General features: G+C 39.9%; 1 protein-coding gene across 3 annotated transcripts in view; it reads right to left on the bottom strand.

The window, feature by feature from the left end:
* Positions 1-6,456: 6,456 nt before the first annotated feature.
* The window catches only part of serpinb1l3 (serpin peptidase inhibitor, clade B (ovalbumin), member 1, like 3), a 13,475-nt gene continuing 7,798 nt past the window's right edge, over positions 6,457-12,133 (bottom strand). For all 3 annotated transcript variants that reach the window (XM_020608890.1, XM_020608892.1, XM_020608891.1), the window contains 7 exons: positions 9,399-9,539; positions 9,110-9,227; positions 8,549-8,691; positions 7,904-7,981; positions 7,485-7,574; positions 7,214-7,394; positions 6,457-7,126 (listed from right to left, as the gene is read on the bottom strand). In XM_020608890.1, the coding sequence (XP_020464546.1) occupies positions 6,900-7,126; positions 7,214-7,394; positions 7,485-7,574; positions 7,904-7,981; positions 8,549-8,691; positions 9,110-9,227; positions 9,399-9,539 (978 nt within the window). In that variant the 3' untranslated portion in view covers positions 6,457-6,899. The remainder of the gene's footprint in view (positions 7,127-7,213; positions 7,395-7,484; positions 7,575-7,903; positions 7,982-8,548; positions 8,692-9,109; positions 9,228-9,398; positions 9,540-12,133) is intronic.

The raw sequence follows: 12,133 nt of genomic DNA on the forward strand, positions 1-12,133 counted from the left end.
TTAGTGAAGCAGAGGACCTAGGGGCGCAATTGGTAGTGTACACTATTCAGTGCAGGAAGTTATAGTTGTCATCCTAGCTTTGATATATGGGCTGACTCATATTCTGCTGGCCTTATACTCAGCCTGGGAAGATGGTAAAAAAAAAGTCAAGCACCTTATCAAAGTGAGTAAAATCATATTCTTTGGTTATCTATTTGTGACATAAACCTCTCTCCAGCTCAAAGACACGTGGAGATGATGATAGTAGTATTTTATTGGAACACAAGGATTTTAAAGTCTGATGACCAATCCCGGCCGGCAATCGGGCGAAGGCGGGGTACACCCTGGACAGGTCGCCAATCCATCGCAGGGCTAACACATGGACAAACAACCACACAGATGAACAACCACATGGGCAATTTAGAGAAACCAATCAACCTAAGCTGCATGTCTTTGGACTGTGGGAGGAAGCCGGAGTACCCGGAGAGAACCCACGCAAGCACAGGGAGAACATGCAAACTCCCAGGTGGGGCCCGAACCCGGAACCTTCTCGCTGTGAGGCAACGGTGCTAACCACTGCGCCACCGCGCTACCCTTTAGACACAATTAACTCAAAATGGGCTGTGTCATAGCTCCTTGTTTTGAACAATGAACTCCTTCACAGAAGGGAGTGCATGACACTGTGTCATAGCTCCTAGGTTGTTCTAGACCCTGTCAAACAGGTAGGTGTTAATCCTGTTGCTAATGCATCAGAAGACTGAGGGGCATAAAAAGGACAAATTCACAAAATACTGTTATCTCCTAGTATTAACAGAAACCATGACACTGGAAATCAGTTGGCATGTGCTGCAAATAACCTACTGACTTGACTGTCATCTTGACCTTTGAGCAACTGCTTTCAAAATTATGCTATGTAATCAATGTCAAATAGATGGATACTTTCAAATGACTGGATTGTTTCCTAATCCAAACTCTGCCTCTCCCACACTCACAGGCATGACTTGCCTGGGTGTAACCGCTTTAGCAATTATTTACAGAAATGACAGTACATGCTCTCGTTTTACACCATGTCAACTTCCACCTTCAGTCCAACTACCTCTACTTAATATCTTTGTGTAGTTTACTGTTTATTCTGGTATACAGACTACCACTGCGCAAGGGGTTTTTCTTCCTCTTCATAGTGTAAAAAATATTATATTTATAAAAGAATACATTTACTGTACCTAGATCTTTATTGTCCTCACACTTACTATTACTGGTTGGTGTCTCAGATAAGCAGGGACTGTTCAGCTAGTGGTGCCCAGAGTTCAAACCAAATAAGGTTAAAGTGCTTTTAGCCATGATGCTGCCCACAGCTGGAACCAGCTCCCATTAGAACTTAGATCTGCCCCAACTGTAGCCACTTTCAAAACTAAACTAAACCAACATTGCACTTTATCTACTTTCATTTTTACTTTTATTTGTCATCCATTACCCAGTGACTTCATTTCGCTGTTTAGTTGACTGTATAGACACTGAATGTTTCAAATCTTCTGGAAGAAACTACGTTCACCTCTGGTGTAAATTACTCGGAGGTTAGTCTTAGGAAGACTGAAGTAAAGGGGTACAAGTTTGAGAAAATCCACAGTTTGCCACAGTTATCCTAAAGGTTTTTGGGACTGTTTGGACACTGGTGTTTCAAATTTTACAGAAGGTAGTATGCCCACCTCTGGTGTAACTTACCTAGAGTCTTGGGAAGACTGAAATAAAGGAGTGCAAAACATAATGAGAACGGTGAGAATCCACCGTCCATCTGTGTGCATTGTGTTAAGAAATGAGAAGCACCCCACGTCAAATGAGCAAGAAACCTCGAGCTGAGATCGTTTTGTTGCTTTCTCCACATGGTTTGCATAGTTTTGTGGGTAGAGCAGCAGCAGCAGAGATGAAGAAGCTCATTTGTTTTTGGGAACACCTTGTGGTCCATGGGGCCACTGTGCACAGTTGTGGCGAGAGAGGAAAAACTTCACAAGACAACAAATACAAATTCAAAGTTCAACAATATAGACATTATACATTAATTCGACTTCCATTGGTGTCATTTATTGTATTTAAAGCTTTAAAACAGTGAGTTGTGTTACCAGCTAAACACAATAAAGGCTTCTCAGCTCCACATGAATATTATATGACATATGCTCATTTGTCTCCTTATACAGACACCACTAAACAGGTTGCAGACAAGCTGCAGCACTTCTGCAGTGCATCGCCTGGGACGCTGCCATCTGTTTATGCATACAAGATTGTATCTCTTTGTTAGACGACAAACTACTTTGAGACATTTTGTTGTAATCAGTGTCTGTACCTAAACAACTAAAAATTCCTGTAAAGATAATTAAACAAAAACTTATTTTACTGAACTAACAATAAATGCAGCAACTGTTGGCCTCATTGTCATTCACTGCAGAAATGACTCACAGGTGTGTTTTTGTAACATTTTGCAGCCCCAACAGTGTTTCTGTGCACCAAAATATGGATTTAATATACTTTGATGCTGTACTCACTCGACCTCATTACATACACTTGGGTCTCACCAAGTTTCATTTAATTTCCATTATGTTTGTACTAGTATTTATAGACCTCATACGCGAGGTGTATGACCAAACAGCCACTGGTGTATAAGACTTTAATTAAAGCACCGACAAATGATGTGCCACCAGTCAGAGAGGGAGTATGTTGCTTATGACACAAACAACCTTAAAGTCATTGTTTCTTTCGCTGAGCAAAAGACTGAGTATTAAACAACTCTTTCAAATATAATATGATTTTGATTTATGCTACTAACGTTTTATTCTATGCATAAGTCGACCAGGTTCAACTAGGACCTGTAAACTCTGTCCCGTTTAAATCTGTCGATTAGAAAATAATACGTACAGCCTTTATTGTTATTGCGGTTAACCTACACAAACTGTCTGCAAACTATATAATCAAATCCTTCTGTCGCAAAGTGATTAAAACGCACATTTTACTCACCTACAGACACTCTCCTAGGGTTTACAAGTGATCCTGAGTACTTCCTTCAAATCCAACTATTTTGAAACCTCCGTTTCTTTATACAAGCTGACACGCCCATGGATCTGCCACAAACTTCCGCATTCCCACCTGTCACTGTACGGAAGCCGGAAGTTTGGCGACGGAGCTTACTCCGGTTTACTGGCTTTGTTTTTCAGAGCTTAGTTCACATAAGAATTTAAACGTTGTACCCGAACGGGGCCTTTATGTGTGGAGTGTGCATGTTCTCCCGTGCGTGCGTGGACACGCAGGTTATGTTACAATATGTGACGACTCTAAATTACTTCTAGGTGTGACAGGTGTGCTCTCTCTACTTCTTAACCCTTGATATGTTGGCGACCAGCATTGACTAGGACTGACTCTGGCCGAACAATAAAGGCAGAAAAAACCAAGTCCATAAATAGGTGAATAAATGCTGCGTTTCCACTATCGGAACCTAACAAGCAGTATACCCTGTTAATTCTGTACTTATTTAAACATTCATTTATTTGTTGTTTTTATTTTATTTCTATTGATTTTAACAATTATTGATTGGTTTTTTTTCAAGTTTTTTGTTTTATTTATATTATTTATCTATTTATTTCTATGCATATTTATACATTTATTTATACTTATTTTAGATTTCACTTAAGTCATCCACAGTGCTCGTTAACCATACAAAATCAACAAACAAAATCATCAAAAAAAGTATCCTGTGCCCTAATGGCGACAGTAGCATACGCGACATACACAACGTGTATCAGCACATTATGTTGCTTTGTTGTTGTTTTCATGCTTTGTAATAAGGTGCAGTAACAGTGGTACTGCCAGCAGGTGGCAGTGTGAGACTGAACGCGCTGTGTGAACTATGGCTTTACAGTATATTCTGGGGAGGTGGTTCCACGTCTCATTCTAATAAGAGCAGCCACATTTAACGACAGAACGTTTATCTTGTCGTATTTAATCATCCCTTTTCAGTTATGTGTTTGCCCTACACAAGTGCATCGATTGTCCCTGAACCTGCACGTTCACGTTACCTGTAGCAAGCTGAATGAGAACGGGCCAATGAAAGTGTTAGTGACCTACTAAAAGAATGCTAGCAAGCAGAGATGCGGAGTTAAGGTGCCACTTCTCGTTTTTGCTGATAATGGTTTGTTTTTTAAATTCGTGCAGGGAATTTGAGTAACAATTCTTATTATTATTATTGAGACTAAGTGGTTTAAAAAATGAAATGAGATTATTATTATTACTATCATCCATCCATCTATCATCTGTACCACTTTTTCCTAAAGCCTTCCAGAGGACCCACTGCTTTAGAGTAGTGTTGTTGAAGTTCTAATGATAAAGGACCAAAATAGATGTTTTGGGAGTTTATACTGTATGTTTAAAATAGGTTATTCATAATTTCTTACTAGCTTTTGTAGTTTTGGAGAGGCGAGGATTTGTAATGAAACCTTGTGAAATGCACAAACCTTGTGTTGACTACACAACATTGTAATAGCCTAAGAAAAAACTGACAACAAATTTTAATCCCACTATTAACCCCAATATAAATGTTTGACTGTTTTGCCTGAGCACTGATAAAGGCAAAAATACAAAATATAAAAAATACTGTTCTGTACCATGTCACATATATTTCTTTAGCACATTTTGTAAAACCTGAATTCATAAAAATTGTAACATAAATGTGTACAAATGTGAAACTATAGAATATTTCTGTAGACTATTTGTTGTTGGTGGGAGATGGACAGAGTTTGATGCTGAACTCAGTGTTGAAAAGTTGTGATAGTTCAGGATTCTTCTCTTCAGCACCAAGGACAGAGCACGTTGTTCCACTTCATAATCTGTTTCTCTTTGCTGATAGAAAGTGACCAAACTCTCTTCAAAAATCTAGAAAGTTACTTTTATTTGTCAAACTATTGCTGTTACACACAGAAATACATCACTAATAAAAAGGTGACATTCGTGAATGAGCTCTTCCGTGTCCAGAACGCACTAAGCTTGCTCACACTTGCTGGGCTTGAAGCTCAAAATATCTTGATTTTTGGTGAAATGTCTAGAAATGTATAACTTAACTATATGTTTATTATTGAGGTGATAGTTAAAGGTGGTGTTGTACAGGACTACATTATATTTAGAGGTGTCTCTATATTTTTTCCTCCCCAGTTACATAAGTGAGAGGGTCAGAATATTAGGAACACCTCTGAATATACTGTAGCCTCCCCTGCAACCCTATTCAGGAGTAAGTAATATAGATAATGGCTGGATGAATTAATATGTTGATGTTTTTATCTTTTCCAGTAGTTGTAGTAGCAGCAGGCAGTGGAATAGTGGGCTAAGCCATAAACATTCAAGAAAAAAAATGTGATTTGAGTTATAAGGGTCCTGTGTCCCAGTAAAACTTTATATCTAGCAACACCCCTGCAGCATGCTTAAAATACTGTATCACTGTGTGAGCGGTCTGTGAGCTTTTTCCCATTATGTTCCAGCTTATTATTCCATAATAAGCACTTCATATGGATTTTGGGACAAAGATAACCTATTCCAGCTTCAGAAGGCAGCTAGTTTCCCTCTGGGTGCAAATGAGAAGTAAGCATCAGTTTAGTTTACTTATCAGTGTGCCCCAGTCTAGTCCTAGTAATCAGACTACATTTCCCCAGTTATTGTCCCACTCCTACTTTCTGCTGCATCCGATATAAATACCTTCAAGATCTTCTTTTGCCTTGTAAGCAAATGAAGCATTTATTTTGTTTCATTTACTGACATTAGAAATTCCACTTGCATTTAACCAACACAAACATGCATCAGCAGTCTAGCCTGCACTATTTCTTCCCATTAATGCAAAGCAAATTTCTCAAGTACTGTACTCAACTACAAATTTGAGAATTTGAGTTAGGCCTACTTGTTTTTATTAAACGCCACGTTAAGCTCTGCTACAGTTCAGAGTGAAGTATTGTGATTTTGACTGCACTATTTATCTCATTACACACACAAAACACTTGTACAACAACAACACAAATTACTAATGTAATGCATTATTTATTAAACCGGTGGTTTCCCAACTTTCTCGATTGTGAGCCCTCACACAAAAGTTGTTAAAAGTTCTACCAGACTGACCTTGCTGTACTGGTGCTTCTACCAAAGCAAAGGAACTATGCAATAATTCTATATTTGTCAGACAAAACATTTGCATTTAATCCCCTGGTGGGGGTGGGGGGGACAGGTAGAACATTGACAGTATAGTTACTGTTCTTGCATGTAAGTGATTAAAGCACCTTCATACTGTTGACTTAGTTTCACCATTAACAATAAGAAATGTTAGTCAACCAGTGTAGTATTAACACTCGTGCAACTAATGATCAATGTGAACGATATCCATTTTATCACACATGGCTGAACCAGATCTGAGAAGATACCAATAAAATGTTTTAAACAAATGCCTCACACAATATCTGTGAATCAAAAACTTTTATTCTACATGTAAAAGCGTAAGCATACATAAAAAGGACCTGGTTCATACCTCTATGTAAGCAGCTCCTCTTCTTTATGGCCAATATTCATAATAGTATAATCACTGACATATCTCCCTGTAAATATGATTTTATTTCATTATTCTCTTTGGTTAACTGAGCATTTAAAATGAGATAAGATAAACTTGACTAATGTTATACAGTAGATAAAGTAGGGTAGAGAGTGAGAGTGCAGCAAACAGTCCTAAATGCTATATAGACAGAGTAAATCAGATCAGAAAATCCAACACTATAGCTTTACTCATTATCATCCTGCCGTATTAAACATAGGTCAGCAATTCAGTGAGTTATCAGCTACAGGAAACTCTCCAGTGGTGATTCTTAAAATTCTTCTAGTAATAAACACTGCTGTAAATGATGCTGTGTTCACACAGGTGAGGTGTATCGCCCGATAAAGAGGACACTATTGGAGCGTTTATCTTTGATGAGGAAGATAAAGGGATGGTCTGCGACGAAGGAAGCCGGAAGCATGGCACAGCGCAGCATCATGACGGCAGCAGTGGCAGCAGCAGCCTCAGTGCCCTCCTCATTGACCTCCACGAAAGCCTTGTGAAAGACTTTGGACAGCACAAGGTCGTTTTCTGGAGCCATGCCTGTTATAAAAGATAGGGATAGAGAAAATAATCACCTCCCCTGATCCCACCCTTAAGAATGTGGCATGACCTAGAAATATGTCCTACCTGAGAAGTCACTCCTATTCCCATCGAAGGCATCGACCATGCCCATGCTGATCAGTACATTTCTCAAGTCATACTTCTCCTCCATCTTGAATCGAGGCAGGCCCACCTGAACCTCAACTTCATTCATCATGTCTGGGTTAGTCCACTTCACAAAGTTCTCATTGGTCAGCTCCTTCTCCAGCTGGGAAGTCGGACACAAACTCAACTATTAGCTTGGTTGTGTCTTGTGGGTTTCTTTATATGTGCATGTGCAAGTGCAAGTGCGTCCTACCTTCTCCAGACCTGTTGAACTGTCCTCTATATCATTGGGGAGAAAGATGAGCATGCTGAGCTCCTTCCCTTGGTATGGCATCTCTAGGATCTGTCAAAGAGAGGGTTCCAGACATTACAACAAATATATGTACTAGTCTAATCACTGTTTGGTTATTTTTGTGTATTAATGAAATAGGTTATGGGATTACATGCAACAAACAATGTTCTTGTTAGGGAGTTAGTTCCATAGTTGTGGTAAAGAAACAAAAACCTGCATCATAAACAAAGTGTCATCAGTTCCTCTATGACTCAGTTTTCCTTCTTCACCTCCCTTTAAGGTAATAAATGACTGGTTCACTTGGTACCTAATCATATTAACAGTTGGTTGATAGCCACTGATCTGTGTTATTTGATCGTTTAACTGACTTTCTTAATTACCTGGCAGTTTACTTCAGGGATGAAGGTTAAAGGGAACTTTGACTTCTGGTACATCATCTTCACAGGTTTAGTGTCATTCTATAAACAACAAAACATGAAAATTAACACCAGCTGAAATCTGCAGTGATGTAGGAGTGTATGGCAGGGTGTGGTCAGTACACCGCGTACACTGCTGAGTTGGGTCAGCGGTCAAGCAGAAGGAATGCTGAACACTACATTTTAACCTGGTGTTGATGTTACACCCTAACATACTACACAGTACACCAAAAGCTGCTTTAGAACAACATTTTGGTTGTTAACATGAATTAAATGACTTACTTTACTTAAAGGAAAGCTGGAACTGTGAAAATAATACTCTCAGCATAGTCACCAAGGGGCCGAAAAAAGGAGCCCATGAAATTCAGCAGTTTTTTTTATTGAGACCACCTTCTTCTGTCCCAGATTTCTACCACTTGCTGTGGGCTGGTTTCATGTTATGTTGAATTATTTTCATTCACACTATTAGGCTAGTTTCAAAGGTAGAAATATCATCTGTGGCTTAAACAGTATATACTACATGGAACACAGCTTCTGACTGACTTTAGTTTACTTTTGTCCATCAGTATTCAACTACTGAGCGTCGTTTCATTGAGTGTGCAGCATTACCTTGTTGAGTCTAAACTCAGCATCACGTGTGGCGCTCTCCTGAAACTTCTTGTTCCAGTTGCCTTTGAAGTAGAAGGCATTAACCAGCACAAGCTGAGCCAAGCTGTCCAACACACCCTGGGCCAGCACATCCTTAATTTTACCTAAGAATTGAAATAACACATTAGAAATGTTGGAGAAATGATGAGCTCAACTGCCATGTTTCCCCAGTACATAAACATTTTAAGGGTCTTACAGTTCCAGTACTGTTTACTGAGAAATTCCTATCGATATTAAATCTTTCAATCTTTTTGCCTTAATACCAAAAAAATGTGGTCTAACAAAGCTATTCTGCTTCTTCTGAAACCGCCATAGTGAAATCTTTCAAACTCGTGGCATTGGAAGGCCATGTAAGTTTTCATCTCATTGTGCATTTCAGTCAGTATGAAAATCCATCTGTTTCTGCACACAAAGATGAGCCTGACACAAGACCGTTATTAAGAAACACTGATGTGATGTTCCACCTATTGCAGCTGATCTCAAAATTTTTCTTGGGTGGATATTTTACTGTGTATGATGCACCTTGTGTCTGCTTCTCTACCCAGCCGTTGATCTTGAGCCTTGCCTCCTCAGAGCTGGTTTTGAAGTCCACAGGCTCCAGCTCTGCTTTGTAGAGCTTCTTTGTTTTGTTCAAGAAATCCTGGAACCATCCACAACACATTGAAATGTTACAACTAGTATTTTCACAAACGCTGCTTTACTTGCTTGTACTCAGGCCTGCTTTCTACACAGCTGGAATACTCCTGAGCCTCTCATTCACCCCAGCCTAAAAATCTGCCAACAAAACCACATCTAATTATGACACACATACCCCAACAAACTGGTAGGACTTCTCTCCATACAGCCTGTTGGCAACAGTGAGGGCATATGGAGCTTCTGGCTTGTTGAGCTCACTCAGCAGATGGGAAAAGCTAATGTGGACATCATCGCGACAAGTGTGGGTTTTCAGACTCTGTGGACAAAGCAGACAAGTGGTGTCAGAGTGACGCACTGAGCCACTGTTAGACCAGTCTGATAGAGTATAACAGACTGGTCTGTTGGTCAACTTGTAGACTGTTGTCTTTTCTTCACATTTACCCACAATACAGTGAACCAAAATAAACATGAGCAAATACTTTAATACCTTTGAAAACATCTTTAAAGAGCTCTTGGAAATACTCGCCCAAGCTTTGACAAACCTCCCCAGAAGCAACCCTCCACCATGCCATTATGGGGTTACTTGCCAACTAACATGTAAATGGTTGAAATGGACAACGCTGTGATAATTAGCTAAAAGTAACAGATAAGTGGTTGTAATGCTGACCTTATTCTGGTGTATCTTGTAGTAGAACAAATGCAAATTTGACTCTCTACCATGTTATTTCCTAAAAGAAATGTCCCATCTTTTTAATAAGAATTTAGGATGGTATATTTGGATGGTGTCCATCCAAATCAGCAAGATCTATTCTGAAGACATAATGATCCTTGTTAATGTTAGTTTTATCCACATTATACAAGTGTTTGAGTAATAGTCACCAAGGGATATGTAGAAAACAAAATAGCTTCATTTGTCTGTACTCAGTTTTCCTTGTGCATTTTTGATGTGCTGTCATAGTTTCAAACTTTTAAGTCTAATCACACTGGAGTTTCCAGCAGCTACTTACTGTATAAGAGAGATAAGCAGCACACCAGGAAGGAACCATAAAATAAAAAACATCAGAGCCACATTCCTGTGCATTATGTAATACAGTGGGATTTGGTGCTGTTGGACTGCTGCACTAAACCTTCAGTAAACTGTGGTGACTCCCTTGTATTGCTGTTTTTCCTAATCCAGCTCAAGAAAGCAGCACATTAGAGACAAGCAAAGCAAACAGAAAGTAGACAAACCTGAAAATTCTTTGTCTCCCAGAACCATCTCGCCACATGACACCATCCAGACCATGTTAGTGAAATTCCCCTCCATTAGTTTATCACTCCTGTACTGTTGGCTTTATCACCACCTTGAGCAGATGCGGCGGCAATTTGGACTGGGCCTGCTGAGGTACGGTGTCATTATTGCTGCGTTTCCACTATCGGAACTTAACGAGCAGTATACCCCATACTTCTCTTAACCATCACCAAGCGCAGCCTCCAGGCTTGACATGGACTGTCCTGCTTTGTTTCCCCCGTGTTTTCTCTCTCTGTGTCTCTGTTTAGAGCAGGGTTTCCCAAAGTTTTCAGCCCGCGACCCACAAAATATCGTTGCAAAAGACCCGCGACCCACTCACCCCACATGCAACATGCTGCACACAGAACAACGCACAGACGCGCAGGTTGATTGATCAAGCAGGTATAACAACAAACCGACCACTACCTAACAACCAAAAGTTCATTTTAGTAATAAAGTGGTTTAATACAATATTAAAATGAATGTCAGTGTAAAAACAAATTTAACAAGTGAATACAATATGTAAGAGCAGGACAAAACACGAACATAATGTGATGTGTGCATGCATAATGCACGGCTTGCGCAAAAAGTCGCCTAATGTGATGGATGGGCAATGTGCATGGAGCAAAGCGGATCTGGGTTTTGTTTTGGAGATGGCAACTCGGAGATCATCCTCCACGTTAAGTCGCGATCTATATTTATTCTTTATGTAAGTCGGTGCCGAGAAAGTCTTTTCACATAAATAGGTCGAACCAAATGGCATCAGTATATCCATAGCGGCCCTGGAAAGCTGCGGGTATTCCCTCTCGACTGAAATCCAAAACTCAGCCAGCGTCTTGGAATCAAATGCGGTCTTTAAAGTCCAAGATAGTTCATTGAGCGTGTCCTCCATGTCAGACGGTGATTTACCCTGTCTACAGTGAACGGAGATCTTAGCCAATCATATTGTTCTGTGGCCGTTTCCACAGGGAAGTGTATTGTTTTCTTGTATCTGTGCTGTAAGGACTCAGACGTAGGCTACGTTGCAGTTTAATGCCTCCTCCTTTCTTTATTTCCTGCTCCTCCTCGCTGTAACCTGTTATACTGCCACCTACTGTTAGTATATATACATATGTAGCCGGGTGGAAATGCACCTGTTAGACTTGGATATGGAAAAAGGGGTGCTACCGCTTTTAGAGAAGTAACCCTGGGAACGTAGAGGATGCTGGGTATCAATCCAGTGGATTCTGGGAAACAAAAAAAGCCATGTGTGTTCATCTGACTGAAGCGGTATTTCAGCGGAAGTTTTGTACCGGTTGTTGAAGATTTTAGTTCCAGCGTGTGACCCGTGGGATTTGCGGAGTGTGTCGTGCATCGATTACTGCAGACGGACTTTCTGTACATGTGCCATCACAGTTATTTCTGTATTTTCTGTATTCCTTATTTCAACGGAAGAGCATTTTTTTGTTGTACTTCAAGGCAAGGGCGCAGTTGTAAACGTCCCGCACCGAATGAGAGAGAGACAGGGTTGACTGTTGTTTGATTCATTGTTTTGTTCCTTTTATATTTTGTTTGGAGAAAACCACAATTATTTATATTCAGAATAAAACACCCAAAAGACATTGTTGTGTCCTGCGCTGGTTTAATTTCACCAGGCCACA

This window comes from Monopterus albus, unplaced genomic scaffold (assembly GCF_001952655.1).
Source record: "Monopterus albus unplaced genomic scaffold, M_albus_1.0 scaffold96.1, whole genome shotgun sequence".
In the NCBI taxonomy this organism is placed as follows: domain Eukaryota; kingdom Metazoa; phylum Chordata; class Actinopteri; order Synbranchiformes; family Synbranchidae; genus Monopterus; species Monopterus albus.